The sequence below is a fragment of the Manis pentadactyla genome, chromosome 11 (genome assembly GCF_030020395.1).
Source record: "Manis pentadactyla isolate mManPen7 chromosome 11, mManPen7.hap1, whole genome shotgun sequence".
Lineage (NCBI taxonomy): Eukaryota > Metazoa > Chordata > Mammalia > Pholidota > Manidae > Manis > Manis pentadactyla.
The window spans coordinates 61,864,289-61,879,178 of record NC_080029.1 but is presented as its reverse complement, the minus strand read 5'-3'; the positions used below and the strand labels follow the sequence as shown (position 1 = coordinate 61,879,178).

The 14,890-nt window shown below is 40.1% G+C and overlaps 2 protein-coding genes across 2 annotated transcripts in view; one reads left to right on the top strand and one right to left on the bottom strand.

Moving 5' to 3' along the window:
- The window catches only part of TTC6 (tetratricopeptide repeat domain 6), a 191,878-nt gene that overhangs the window by 9,289 nt on the left and 167,699 nt on the right, over positions 1 to 14,890 (top strand). The window contains exon 2 of the mRNA XM_057488491.1: positions 13,094 to 14,020. Coding sequence (XP_057344474.1) covers positions 13,109 to 14,020 — 912 coding nt within the window. The 5' untranslated portion in view covers positions 13,094 to 13,108. The remainder of the gene's footprint in view (positions 1 to 13,093; positions 14,021 to 14,890) is intronic.
- Positions 5,063 to 8,254, bottom strand: LOC130679659 (putative HTLV-1-related endogenous sequence). Its single transcript, XM_057489038.1, has 2 exons — positions 8,212 to 8,254; positions 5,063 to 5,577 (listed from the first exon to the last, which is right to left on the bottom strand). The coding sequence occupies exons 1-2, from the start codon at positions 8,252 to 8,254 to the stop codon at positions 5,063 to 5,065; spliced, it is 558 nt and encodes a 185-aa protein (XP_057345021.1).

Here is a 14,890-nt window from a genome sequence, read left to right as displayed (position 1 = left end):
AGGCACTAATACATTTTTGAATTCTGCTTCATGTTGTAATCAAAACTAGGGGGATAAAATAAAATACGGCCTTCACTGGAGAACAGAAAAACAACACATCTTCAAAGCCTTAAGTTTTCCTTGGATTGGTATTGGGGGAGGTGTATTTGGGGGAAGTGGGCTGGTACACAGAAGTCTTAGTCTTAGTCTGGCTAAATGCAGCTTCTGTTTTTACAGTTTACTTAGGGAGAGCTGTTAGTTTTTCTAAGCATAAATGAGCATTACTTCTCTAAGCTCAATGTTTAGGCTACAAAGCACATCCAACAGTCTTACATACCTACCTTTAGAAAAGGAATGGTTCTGACCTCAAACCCAACAGACCCTCTAGTGCATTACCATACAGGAGGACACCTAAGCAAAGCCCTTTGGAAATGTAAAGTGCAACTGGAACGCTAAATACCAGCCACTATGTCCAAGAAAAATAAATCCTTAATTCTCAGCTGGGTACACCTGCTTTGGACCAGGCTTATTAGTGTTATTTGTATCTTTTCTTTTCAAATGGATAGTTTTACTCACAGGGTTTTCTTTCTGTTCAGTGCTTGGGATTTTTAATCTCACCTTAAAAACCCTGAGATCAGGCCTGGCGCCAGACTTCTGAGGCATCCCCAGGAAGGGTGATGGCTGGCTTTCCAGAGGTCCATTCCTGAACTCCATAAGCTCAGATGTTAGAGTTTGGGGTCAGGAGGGAAACCTGGCATATGGTAAGTAGGTCGCCACGGGGAAAGTAGGCTGAGCAGAGTACTCGTAGAAGGCTGGGTGGTAGACAGTGCCTGGGTCTCGTCACAATGCATCAGTTTCTTGGACTGAAGCAGCACAGGCAACTCTGGTTAATGGACTTTGCTGGTTACTCTTTTACATTCTTCCTAGTTCCCTCCTCTGTCCTGTTCTCTGGCCACATTTTCCCCCTTGTCTTCGGGCTTCCAGGTGGGTTTGGCCAATGTGGAGGCAATGGTGAAGGAATGAAAGGCAGGAGAATATGGTGGTAGTATTCATTCCTTCTGCTTTCTCCCCCGGATCACTATGGCTTTGTCCTTTAATGCCTCTCTGTGTCGACAGCTCTGTCAGGCAGTTCCTCTTTCCAGCTTCAGCTCTCAGCAGACTCTGTACCTCCTCCTTTTTCCCCCTTGCCTCTTCAGATCAAAGTGGAAAACCTTCCTGCTGCTGCTAGACCTTGGGTGGTAGTTCCTTTTAGCCCCACCCATACTCATGTAAATAGTTCCCTCAATTCTGTTTTCTGTTTTTTTTTTTTTTTCCAGTTAAACCCTTTTGAGCATGCCATCTATTTCCTGTGGGGACCTGACTGATGAGGAGAGGAATGAAGGCTCAAGGGAGTGAAAGACGATGTCTTTCTGTGTCCTCGTTAAACTGTAGCTCATCAAAAGGCTCTACTTCCCAGTCACCATCCTGGAGTGCTGCTGTGAAGGCTGCAGACTTCAGTGATAGCTGCTTTCTGCAGGCAAGCCTGACGCTGGGTCTAGCAGGGGAGCAAACTGAATATATTTGCTTTACATTTACCACTTTAATTTTCTAATTTTCTGTGATATCAATGTTAGTTGATGTTGAAACCAAATATTAATGCTATCCAAGTTTATTTGACCATCAGGGCACTAACCTTTGCTATCAAACAGGGACTTAGACTTTTGCTAGTGATGAATTGTGTTAATGTAGCCAGATACTGAACTATGTCTAGTGACCAAGGGGCTCATCAGAAATGTTCATGCACATTTCCCAAGACCTGAGCATCTTTGGCTTCCTCATCTCTAGAACTTTAGGTCAGAGCTCAGTTCTCCCCTCCTGTGTTCTGTCAATAACTCAGTCTTGTCTAATGCTAAATTAGTGACATTATTCAGGTGTGTCCATCAGTGAGCACTCTCTGAGATGGCCCAGGCACTGTGCTAGACACTAAGGATGTTGAATTTAAGACAAGATTTTTTTGCCCTCCAAAGATTAAAGCAATTCTTCAATATCATCATCATTAAATTATTTTGTATGCCCTCATCACTGAGAAAAGTTAATAAAAGTGGAATTTCTAGGTCAAAAGGCATGCAAGTATTTAAGGTCTTTGAGACATTTTGCTATACGATATCTACTAAAATGGCATCACAAATCTTTGAGTGATCCTATCCCCTCACTCCTATGCACATGCTCTATTACTAACCATATAATTTGATTGGCAAAAATTGCTTACCATTGTTTCACTTGCACTTCTTAGATTACTAGTATAGTTGAATATTTATATATTTCTATTGCCCATTAATGTTTCTTCTTTTGGAAACTACCTCTTCACACCTTCTTTAGCCAACTTAAAATTTTGTTTGCTTGTCTATTTTTCATCTAAAGATGTTGAGCCTATGTTTGCCATAAGTATTGTGGGTTTTCACCAGCATTATACTTTTATTTTTGAATGCATAGATTAAAAAAAAAATCCATCCATATTTTTTACTTACGGATTCTGTCTTTTATGGTTTATAATGCTTACAAGTCTTATCTATACCTGTTACTTTTATGTATAAAAAAATCTTTCACCTAGCTAGAATTTATCTGGGGGCATAATGTGAAGTGAATATATAATTTTAATGATTTATTTTCCTTTGGGAAGGCCCTAATGTGAGGGGTCTTGAAATCTCTTTGGAGAACTTTGGAGGTATGGAAGCTGAATTTTGGGGTCTTTTACTTGCTATATAGTGAACCAATAGGGGGCTCCAAAAAGGAGATGACAAGTTAGGTGGCAGTTTGAGAGTGATAAAAAGGAAATGAAATCATAGTGTTTCAATGTGTAACTGTTTTCTTCTCTTTGAACCTAATTTTCCTCTCTTTAAGACAGCACCAAGAGTATTGACATTTTTATATGAATGCACTACACTATCAGCAATGAATCTGAAATGCCTTTAGATCAATAACTAACTACCATTTCTTCTCCTCCTCCTTCATCTCCTTTTCTCTCTCCTCTCTTCTTTTCCTCCCTTTTTCTTTCCTTCTCTCCCTCTCCCCTCCTCTCTCTGTTTCTTCCATGAAAATAGACCTAGAATATAAGATTGTATACTAGCTAGGGGACCCAAGATAAATTCTTAATCTCTTTGAGCATCAGTACCTTACCTGTTAAATGAAGCTAACACTAGTTCATGGATTGTATTATCCTATGATACAACTATCTGAATACTTGGTTACCATTTTTAATAATAAAAGGTTTTAATAAGCCATATTTATATACCACTTAAATTGTTTCCTGACCATATGATATACATATTTCAAGGTTACATTAATTTTCAAAGATTTCCAGTTTAGGAACATGGCCTATATGTTACTTCTGTGCATCATCAGGATGGTATCAAGAACAATTAGTCAATTCCTAATACTTTGGTTATTTGCTTGTCATTTTAATTAGAACAGAAAAATAATGTACTTATTGTCTGAAGGGTTACTCCCACCCTTATGGTGAAGCTGTCCTCATGGAGCACCCACACGGTAGTGGGATGTGATGTGGTGGCAATGAAACCTTTGGGATGACAGGTCTTTCTCTGTAGAATGCTTTTCATCATTCTGCAACCATTTTTGAACTCATGTTAGGGAATAAAACAACAAAACGTTCAGGTAAGAGTATTATCTCCATTGTACAGGTGAGCTTGCAGGAACCCAGAGATGGAATTGAGTTGCCCAAGTGGTGAAGTGAGACATCCCTGCCTGGTTTTGTGTTTCCTAGAGCAGGAGCTTCCCTCAGGGAGGCCTGAGGATGCATGTGCATCCATCTGCATAGCTGGGCTGGTCTGTGGCCCAGCACCAGGGAATGGTGCAGCATAGGGCATTCTTTTATCTGGAACTTCTGGGAGGCATGCTGTTCCCTTCTAGCATCTGGAGTCTCATGGAGGACTTCCAGAAGATTTTATCTGCCACTTTCCTCATCTCACTTTTTAAGTTGCTTGAGTATTTGGAGAGAGAGGTTGGTAAAAGAGTAGAGGATATAAAAGAAACATTTGAGGGCCTGCTAAGTGACAGGCGCTGAGAAAAGCACTATTCATCTAATAGGTTTCTGTTTTCCTTTTTGCCCTTTTAAGCAATGGTGAGATATAACACTGCAGGAAAATGAACAAAACAGAAAACAGTGGATTATCAGGAAGTGAGAACTCAAGCAGCCATCATCAAGATTAAACAAATGGAACAGGCTATCACCCCAGCTTCTCCTTGTACTCCCCACCCACTTGCCATCACTTTCCCTCCTCCCAAGATGGCTATTATCTTGACTCTTATGGTTATTACTTTGCTTAATTTATTTATAATACATCAGCTAAGCATGCATCCATAAACACTAATGCTTTTGCTGGTTTGGTTTTTAAACTTTAGTGAATGGAATAGTACGGTATGTACCCTTTTGTGTCTGGCTTCTTAGCTCAACATTACATTTGTAAGAGATTGATTTATGTTACCACCCACAAATGAAGCTTGTAAATTTCCTTTATATACAATACTGCATTTTATGAATATACCACAATTTATTTATGCATCCTTTCAATACGCATTTGGGTTGTTACCAGTTCTTCAATATTACAAATGAAACTGCTGTGAAGGTTGTGTATGTGTTTCTTGTTGCACATGTGCATGCATTTCAATTGGGAGGGAACTGCTGGGTCATAGAGTATATGTATATTCAACCTTAAAAGATAATGTCAATTGCTGCTTCCAATAACCTTTCTGAACTTAGACATCAAATACTCTGAATATGGTGAATCCAGGATTTTAGTAGAAACTCTCCAGAAGTCTGGATTTCATGCCCTTAAGTTCAAGATTCTTTTTTATGAATTGGGCTTTAGGTGTTTAGGTGGAGAGCAGGTAAAATACCCCTGAATGTATGCTTAATTGGCATGTAGTGCAGACATACAGCTTAAAAACGAAGTTTTTCAGTGTTGTGGTCCAGCATTATTCGTTTAAATGTAGGAAGAATAAGGGTGCCAAGTAAGCTGCTGTTTTAAGTTGGACAAAAATGGCGAAGCTAGGAGACCCGGATGCAGGATGCTCTTTGGGACCTGGGTCACCACCTCCCGGAGACGCAAGGACGCTCAGCCCGGGTTTCGGCTCCGCGAGGCAGAAAAGCGCGGGAGCGGTGGGGGCAAGCCGCGCGGAGGGACCCGCGAGGGCCCGGCCAGGGGGCGGGGGCGGGCGCGGGCCTCGTTGCCGGGCGACCGAGCGCGGTCTTCCTCCGCCGGTAGCGGGTCTGGACCACCCGCCGCTCTGTCCCAGAAAGGCCGGTGGGGATCCTCGGCGGGGCGGCGGCGGTGCCGACTTTCCCGCCACCTGAATGGGAGCAGCGGTGGCCCTCGAGGCGGGTGAGAGGAGGACGGGAGTGGGACGCGGGCGACTTCGTTTGGAAGGCTGTGGGAAGGGAGGGCGGGACAGTCTCTAATTCCTTCCCATCTCCGCGAAAATCCTGGCGGAAAATGGGGCTAGTGCGGGGAAGGGACTGGGGCACGGGAGCGCGGCTTGAGGAGGAGCTGGAGGAGGGAAAGCCGGATGGGAGCGAAGGATAGTTAAATTGTGGCCACCAGGCTGTGGGGAAGGGAAAAAGGCTTAAGAAAGCAAAGGAGGGGGAGGAATCAGAAGGACTGTGGGGAGAGTGAAAGGTCAAAGCGGAGGGAATTTAATTCTCAACTCCCTGACTTTTTGTTATACCTTGACAGGCTGGTTGTTTTGGGGCAAACTTTAAACAACATTAGGTAACCTCGCCCACTGAGGTCAGTGTGCCTAATTTCAGAAAAGGGACCTGTTTCCTGAGCGTGGCCCTAAATCTCTTTGGTGGGCAGTGGGACATTGTAGGCTTAACACAAGGACTGTTTGGCATTGAAGGTTACAGTTCCACAGTGAAACTATTGAGGACTACAAATAGCCCCTCATCCCCCACTTCCCTTAGTTTTTAAAGGTATAACTTGTTTTCGATAAACTGCACAGAATGTATGATTTGTATAATGTACAGGTGTACAATTTGATGAGTTTTGACAGATGTATGCACCTTTGAAACATTTACTGCAATCAAGATAACTGAATCTTTTGTTCCTCTGCCCCCCTCTGCTATCCATCCCTGCTTTCACCTGCTCCTTCCTCACCCAAACAACTACTGATCTGCTGTGTGACACTACAGAAAAGGTTGCATTCTAAAATTTTATATAAATGGAAGTATACAATGTATACTGTCTATGTCTGGCTTCCTTTACCCAGCATAATGATTTGCCAGGACCTTTGCATTGATTACTGTAACTTTATAGTAAGTTTTGAAATTGGGTAGCATAAGTCCTCTCTAGCTGCTGTGTTTTAAAAATCTGTAGCTATTTTAAATCATTTTAATTCATGTATATATTCTTAGAATGAGCTTGTAATTGCTGTTAAAAAAACCTGCTGGAATTTCGATTGGAATTGCATGGCATCTATATTTTGGGAGAGTTGCCACTTGAACACTATTGAGTCTTATAGCTCACAAACATGGTTCATAAATTTATGTAGGTCTTTATTTTCTCTTACTAATGTTTTGTCATTTTTAGTGTAGAGATTTTGGACATCTTCTGTTAGATTAATTCCTAAGTATTTTGTTCTTTTTGGGATATTATTTTCTAATTGTTTAATGTTGGTATATAAAAACACAATGATTTTGTATGCTAAACCTGATATCGTGCAACCTTGATACTCATTAGCATTAGTAATCATTGTTTAGATTCCTTGGGATTTTTTAACCTAAAATCATGTCATCTGCAAATAGGTACAGTCTTGCTCTTTCCTTTTCAATGAAATCTTTATTCCTTTTATTTCTTTTTCTTACCATATTGCAAAGGCTAGGACCTCCTCCAGCACAGTGTTGAATAGATATGGTAAGAATTGAGGCATTTTTGCCTACTTTTCAATTTTACAGGGAAAGCAAAAGTATAATATTATTTGTAAGATTTTTGGAAATTCTCTTAATCAGATTATGTTCCCTATGAGTCAGAGTTTGTCCAGAGTTATTTATTTTTGTCATGAATGGTTGTTGGATTTTTCACTGTATATTGAAATGATTGTATGTTTTCTTTCTCCTATATTCTGTTAATACTGTGAATGAATACATCTATTTAATATAGAACTATATAGATTTTATATTTCTTACGTTAATTTGGTAAGTTACAATTTTCAGAGGTCTGTCCATTCATCTAAATTGTTGAATTTGTTGGCATAAGTTGTTTATTATACTTAAAATTATCCTTTAGTGTCTTTAGTATGTGTAGTGAAAATTCCTTTTTCATTCCTGATATTGGTGATTTTGTTCTCTTCTATTCTTGAGCAGTCTAGCTAGGGGGTTTAAAATTTGTGTTGATATTTTTTTCAAAGAACCAGGTCTTGGCTTTGTTAATATTCTCAATTATTTTTGTTTTCCATTTGATTGCCTTATGTTCTTATATCCTTCTTTTAATGTTGGGTATACTTTGCTTCTGTTTTCGTTTTTTTTTTAAATTGAAGCATAGTTGATATACAATATGGATGGACCTAGAGGCTATTATGCCAAGTGAAATACTCTTTTTCTAGATTCTTAAGTTGCAACCTTATTGATTTTAGAGCTTTCTTCTTTTTGATTTAAGCATTTAAGTTGTACTTCTCCTTCACTGCTTTAGCTGCACCCCATACATTCTGATCCTTTTTTAATCTATTAACTTTTTAGGTACACCTCATTGTATTACTTCTAAAAATTCTTTCTCTAGGAATTACACTAACATTTAACAGTAGAGTTAATGTCAAAGTAGTTCACATAAAATGCAGAAACCTTATGACCACAGTTCCCTTATCCACCCCATCCCAGTCTTTTTGATATATGCATTACATATATGTATATAAACATTCCACAAGACAATGTTGTAATTTTTCACATAATTTTTAAAAAGCAACATAAAAAACAGCCTTTTAAACTTATTCAGATATTTGCTATTTCCGATTTTTTTCATTCAGTCCTGAAAATTCAGATTTTCCTGTGGTATAATTTCCCTTCAGCCTGAAGAAATTTCCTTAGCATTTCTCGTAATTGGAGTCTGCTGGTGAATAATACCCTTTGTTTTCCTGTCTGTGAATATGTTTTCATTTTGCCTTCTTTTTAAAAAATAGTATGCTTGCTAGATGTATAGATTTCGGCTGACAGTTTTCTGTCTTTTAGCATGTTACAAATCTTACTTTGCTGTCTTTTGGCTTCAGTGGTGTTTGATGAAAAGTCCATGGTTATTTGAATTGTTTCTCTATAAATAATGTGTTGTTTTCTCTGTCTGCTTTCAGTATTTTATCTTTGTCTTTGGTTTCTAATAGCTTACATATGTTTTATTTGACTTTATCCTGCTTGGAATGTACTGAGTTTCTTAAATCTATACATTTTATGTATTTCTTCAAATTTGGGATGTTCTCAGTCATCATTTCTACAAATACTGTTTTCATCCTAATCTCCCCTCTCCTTTTGGAATACTGATTACCTATATCAGGCCTTTTTTTTTTCCTTAATACTTTTTTCTCTCTCTTTTAAATAATTGGATAAATTTGGTGATTTATCTTCCAGTACACTGACTCTTTTCTCAGACATGTCCATTCTGCTAGGCAAATTTTTATTGAAAATACTGTATTTTTCAGATACAAAATTTCTATTTTAAAATTTTTATTTCTGAGCTAAGATTTTCTATCTCTTTATTCATCTTTAGCATATTTTCCTTTACTTCATTGAGCATAATTATAAAAGCTGCCTTAAAGTCTTTGTCTAATCATTAAAATATTTGGGTCATCTCTGGACTGACATCTGTTACTTATCTTTGCCCTTGAGAATGGGTTACATTTTCCTGAATCTTTTTATGCCAAGTAATTTTTTGGATACATTCTGGACATTGTGAATGTTGTGTAGACTCTGGGCTCTGTTATATCCCTCTGAAGAATGTTGTTGTTTTTCATTTAGCAGGCAATTCATTGTTCAAATGTTTTTACATTTCCTTTTAGGCTTTTTCCTAAATATAATCAATGCACAAACAGATCTTTACCACCGATATTTCAAAGACAAATATTGTTTTCAGGATATTTTTGTTTTCTTTGCAATGGTGAAGATTCTACTAGATTGAGATAGACTCCTTTGGCTTAGATATTTCTTCTGGAACTTTTATGCTGTGCATTGGAAGTTGATGTTTGTTTGTAACTTAGGAAGTGAATTGAGATGATATTTGGCCTTGGACCCAAGAGAACCTAAATCTTGTCTTTAATGGGTGACCCTCCCACTGAGGTGCTCATGACCATATATAGGAAAAAGTTAAGGCTAGGTGTAATCTGTATAACCAGCTGGCACTCTGGCTCCATTCCCAATGTAATCCTCCAGTGAGCTACGCTTAATATATAAAGGCCCCTTTCCCATGTGAGGTGGGTTCATGTAGCTCAGAACTAAGTCATCTGCTGGTATGCTCTGTTTCTACTTTAGTTAAGAGTCTACAGCACAGTTTGGATCTTTTGTTCCAATAGGAGGAGCAGCCACACCTCCAAGACCCTGAGAGTACCCTGCCCCAGAGTCTAGAGAATTCACACAGGTAGCTCTCTCTGGATCTTTAGAAATTTTCAACTAAGAAACTTCATCCTTATGTCTGATTAGTCCTTGTAGGAGAGGAGAAATGGATAGTTCCTGGCTTTCCCGACTACGTTACTGCATAGGCATTGAACCTCCTGGTAGAGGAGGAAGGAAAAGTCACAGAGTTTCAATAATTGGGAAAGAAGAGGAGTGTGAAATTACTGCTTGGGTTACAAAGTTTTGAAGCACATTCTGTCCCATTTTAAAGTATAGGGTAAACCTGATCAACTTGGACTGTGAGCAACAGTCTTGTGTCCTTACCTCGATTAATACTTTCTCTTTTCTGGACACCTACATTATTTTTATTTTGAGTATCTCCATACCAGAACTAGTCTCTTTCTTTTGATAAATTGCTGCCAAGAAAAAGAGAACATGTTATTTTCCCATGAGATTGGATATTTAAAAATAATCTAACGTATTTGGTAGTGTTGAGATGTGGGTGGGGAGAGTAAGGCACCAAGTGTTGATGGACTTGCTCATTTAGGATTGGGGTACCACCTTCTTTGAAAACACAATAGGCAATCCTGTCAAATTTAGAAGTTCTATTTCCTAGTGTTTTTTTTTTTTTTACATAGAGAGCAATTTTCCTATGAATAGCTCAAGAGAATGTATTAAGAAATACTGAACAATGAACACTTGTTAAACGTCAGTAACAAACCAAAGGCTGGGAAAAGTCGGGAAGGAAATACAGAGCAGGAACTAAGAAACAAAAGGGAAGTGCATTTGGGAGAGTCAAATCAGATTCTCATCAGGTGTTAACGTGCTTCAGTTCTGTGCTCTGCTCCAGTTGCTGCTTTTCATTCTTTTGTAGGAAGAAATGCAGATGGTGTCAATATGAACATATTACCACCTGTGCAAACAGTAACAGCCAAAACACTATGAGGAGGATTATACAGCATTTTTTAAATAAGGAAACTTCCTTAAGGGATTTAGAAATCATTTCTAATGTTCTTATACTATGGCTTGGGAAGGAGGCAACAGATTATTATTTTTAGTTTTTGATATGAAATCTTGTTACAGCTAGGATTGACTTGTCCAAGGTCTAGTCATCGGTGGAGCTGTGTAGAGAAAGAAAGCCTATTGATTCCCAGACATGAGTTCTATTTGGTAGCAGGGTCTTCAACCTGAGAGTCAGAAGTGAATGTTGGAGATTAAAAGCAACATGACTATATTTAGAGGCTACATAGAATGTTTTCTTCTTATCACCCGTACTACATGATAAATGAAAAAATATAATTGTAAAGATAACTTTTTTTATGAGTTGATGTAAGTCCAACTAGGGGTAGGTGATAAGCAGAGAAACACAAAGTAAAATAAAATAGTTTTCACATTTAAGTTTTATATCCATCATATTTCTGTGCATGGCATAAAATGAGGTGTAATTTCCCCCTCAAACAGTCAACCAATTGCCTCAACAGAGTTTACTGAATAATTCTTTTATCGCCAATTTGATTTTGCCTTTACAATATAACTCGTATTATTCTAGATTCTTTTGCTCACCTGGTCTATGTGTTGATCTAGCAGCAGTGTTTCAGTTTAAATTCTTAAGAGCTGTGTAAGTTTTGATGATCTCTTTAAAACAAGTACTGGCTCATTTCTCTTTTTCAAAATTTTGGGTAATCTATTCGTCTATTATTTCAAATCAACTCAGAATTACTTTTCCAAGCTCAAAATACCATTTTTAGATTTTGAATATAATGCCATTATACCAATACAGTTTTTAGGGAAGACTTGATATAATTAAAATATTTGGTCTTCTCACCAAGGAACATTAACTGTCTCTCTGTTTAGTTGAATCTTTCTCTTGTGCCCTTCAGTAAAATAAAATTTTATTTATTCAGTTTCAGCACATTTATGTTTATTCTTAGATACTTACTCTTTTAAAAAATTATAAATGGAATTTTACCGTTATGTTTTTGAGCGGATCATTTTGGTATAAAGAAAGTTATTGGTTTTTATATAAAATTTTAAAAAATTTAAATGATTTGCAGAAATCTATTATGAGTTTAAATAATTCTTTAGTGTTTTGCTTTCTAGGTAATCATATTTGCAAGTAATGATGTATTCCAGAGGTCTTTCTGCTTTATTATTTTCAAAGCCAACAAGTTTTTCTACTTCATTATTTTTTGCTTTTATTTTCAGTGTCTTATCCTTATTTCTCGAAACTCTCCTTTCCTCACCCTCTGTGAGCTCTGTTCTCTGTTTGCTCTTGCTCATCCCACCTCCCACAGGTGAGTGTGCCAAAGAATCTACTCTATTTTTTGCCCTAACTATTGATCTGTCCTGTTAGCCTGGCTTTTGGTAATGACCTCAGAGCTGTTAAGATCTCCAAATCCACCTATGATCATAGACAGCTGGCTCTGCAGAATAGTATAAGTTATTTTTTAAAAATTGTGGTAATTCCTGTAACATAAAATTAACCAGCTTAACCATTTTTAAGTGTGCAGTTCAGTGACTAGCAGTAGTTTTATTATGCACTTGATTATGACCAAGGCTTTATCAAGATGATCCTAAGTTCCTATTTAGGACTTTAACTGCTCCCATTTATTACTAATCACTGGCCAGATCCTGTCAGGTTCACCTTGTTATGTCTCTGTTTTCACTCTGCTCTATTGCCAAGGCCAGGCCTGAGGTTCAAGCTACGGAGATTATTTGCTCATCCCCCTACCTTTCTTATTTCTTCCACTTAATATTAATGTCCCCCAAGCACCAGATCCTATCAAACCACTTTTCTGTTAAGAGTTTTTTAATGGTTTCCAGTATCCCACAGAAAAAGTACAAACCCTTGGCATTCACGGTCTCATGATCTGGCTGCAGCCTCTCTTGTGGCTCATCCTCTCTCTTCTTTCTTACACTGCTCTAGCTCAGGTGACATACTGAGAGAAGAGGGTTGGAGACACCTAGGAGGACTAGTGGCAAAGGAAGAGGAAACTGCTGTCTTGCTATAAGAGTAGGGATTTAATCCTGCACTGCTAGGGCATTCCTCTCACCACCCCCCAACAAAGAAGCTGTAAATCTGGGTTATTATGTGAAAATCTTTTATTTAAAATGGTTGGCTATGAATGAATGGTTTTGAACAACTGTGAGCAATTTAAAAACATGTTTGGTCGCTGGATCCAGCCACAGTTGATGACCTCTATTCTGATTTAGCAGAGTTACCTTAGATTTTCTCTCTCTGTAGTGTGCCTGCAAGTGGAACATTGCATTATAGTCTAAAGAAATGTAAAAATAAATACAATAGGGGTTTTGGAAACTTCCACTGTAAAAAAAGTTACTGCTTTAAAGGTTTTTCATGGTTCCTGTGAAAAGGTCAACAGTTGGATTTAAAATGGTATATATAATCCAATAAGACCTACTTGTGCCTGTGGGAGCACAGTGAGCGTTCTACCACGAGAAGCTTTTTTGATTATCAACAGTATAGTTTATTATACACACGCACACAGATATTAATATGTTGTCATTTCATAGGACAAATTAGTCAAGATGTCCACAATTTCGAAGCACTTTGGGCTGAAATACAAAGAAGAATCGTACATCTTTAAAGAGCTTGAGAAGGTTCGCCAAGTGACCAAAAAGGATTTTCAACAAATCAAGCAGAAGTTAGCGTCCAAACCGGCCGCGGATGAAGGCCGCGTCTTCGTCCTCCCGGCCCCTGGCCCAGGCCAGCCAGGGAAGAAGAGCGTTTCCCCGACCAGACCCCCAAAGTCATCAGAGCCCCTTCGGGCTAAAGGCCCTGCGACCCCCGCGGCGGCCCTCCCCCGGGGCCCTAGCGGGGCAGCCGCTCCCGGGAGGACCCGGCCGTTTTGCCCCCAGGACTTCTACTTGCGGAGCTCCGCGTCCCTCCGGCACCGGCCCCAGAGGAGGCCGCCGGTCATCGCCTCAGGGGCCGGCACGTCCAGACCCCTGGACCCGATGCCGCCGCCGGAGCCAAGGGGCGAGCCCGGGGCGCGCCGCGGCCCGAGGACCCTGCGGCCTGCGCGCGGCCCTCCAGCCCGCCCGGCCCGCGGGCACGACTTGAACCGCGAGACGGCAGCGCTCGCTGAGGCCCGCACGGCCAAAGTGAGGAAGGGCAGCCCCGTTGCCAGCGAGGACGGCGACACGGAGGCGGCCAGCCGGCGGGGGCAAGCGAGCGGTCACACGCCCAGCTTGCGCGAGCGCGCGGCTAGCCGGCTCCTGGAAGCGGACAGGTCGGCTTCCAGAACGGACCGGGAGGGCGTCCCGCGCAGCGGCTCGCGGGAGGCCGCCCCGCAGGCCCCGCAGCCTGTGCGGGCGGCCCCCACGTCCAGAGAGGAGGTCGTCGCCTCCCTGCAGTCCCAGGCCCAGATGGCCTCCGACCAGACCGTCAGAGAGCTCATTCAGAGTGTCCTCGGCCGGAACCGCGACGCTAAGATGGAAGTAGGTGAATGACGGAGGAGGAGTGTTTCTCTTGGGTGGATGCAATGCTAGGAGGCATGGTGGACTATTTCAGGGCATATGGTGTACGGTAAGACTGTAAGGGTAGGCCGCTGGGGTGTTTGAACATTTTCCATCAAGGAAGGGTATCTTCTTTTCAGAGTGAAAGAAATTGAGCAGTTATTTAAAAAACTGGTTCAAAGAACATTAGTTATAGACTTGAGTAATACATCACTGGTAACCTTTCCCTTCAAATTCTTTGTGATTATTTATCGTTAAAATTACAGATGTTTTAAATGGAAATCTCAGTCTTTTTCTGCTCCAGATTAGAATTATTAGTGATAAATTTATATACTAATAAGAGCATCAATATATTAGTAATAAGTTGAATTAATGACTTCTGTAATGTTTCTAGTGAAAACCATTCTCTTAAAAATATTTTTTAAAAATGTACCTTCTGGGCCTTCCCAGTTATAGGGATTACAAGTGATTCTAGTATGCCAGCAACATGGGACAAAGTTTATGTGCATTTTTGTCTCAAGAATCACCCCATTACATGGATACCTGTGAGAACTCTGCTTTACACAGGAGGCTTCCTGGCTTTAGTGAGGTGAGAGGATTGGCTCAGTGTCCCACAGCTGATACATGGCAGGGCTGAGATTCCTCCCCACACTGTCACACCCCAGACACTGGACTGGAACAATGCCAGGTCCATCCGTTTGTTGATTGTAATATATCCCTGGCAGGGAGCAAAGCTAGATAGAGTCATTTTAAGATAATTTGTCCAATTCAGAGACTTTGCTCTGGCAGGGACATTCATAACAAAATAATAAGGGAATCTGAGTTCCACACAGAAACAGAGACCAAGAGAGA

Bases quoted from the DNA above. Each gene is read 5' to 3' on its own strand.
- LOC130679659 (XM_057489038.1), bottom strand. From the start codon at position 8,254: ATGGACTTTTCATCAAACACCACTGAAGCCAAAAGACAGCAAA. The intron at 5,578-8,211 runs GTAAGATTTGTA...CCTTCCCCACAG, and splicing joins TGAAGCCAAAAGACAGCAAA to CCTGGTGGCCACAATTTAAC.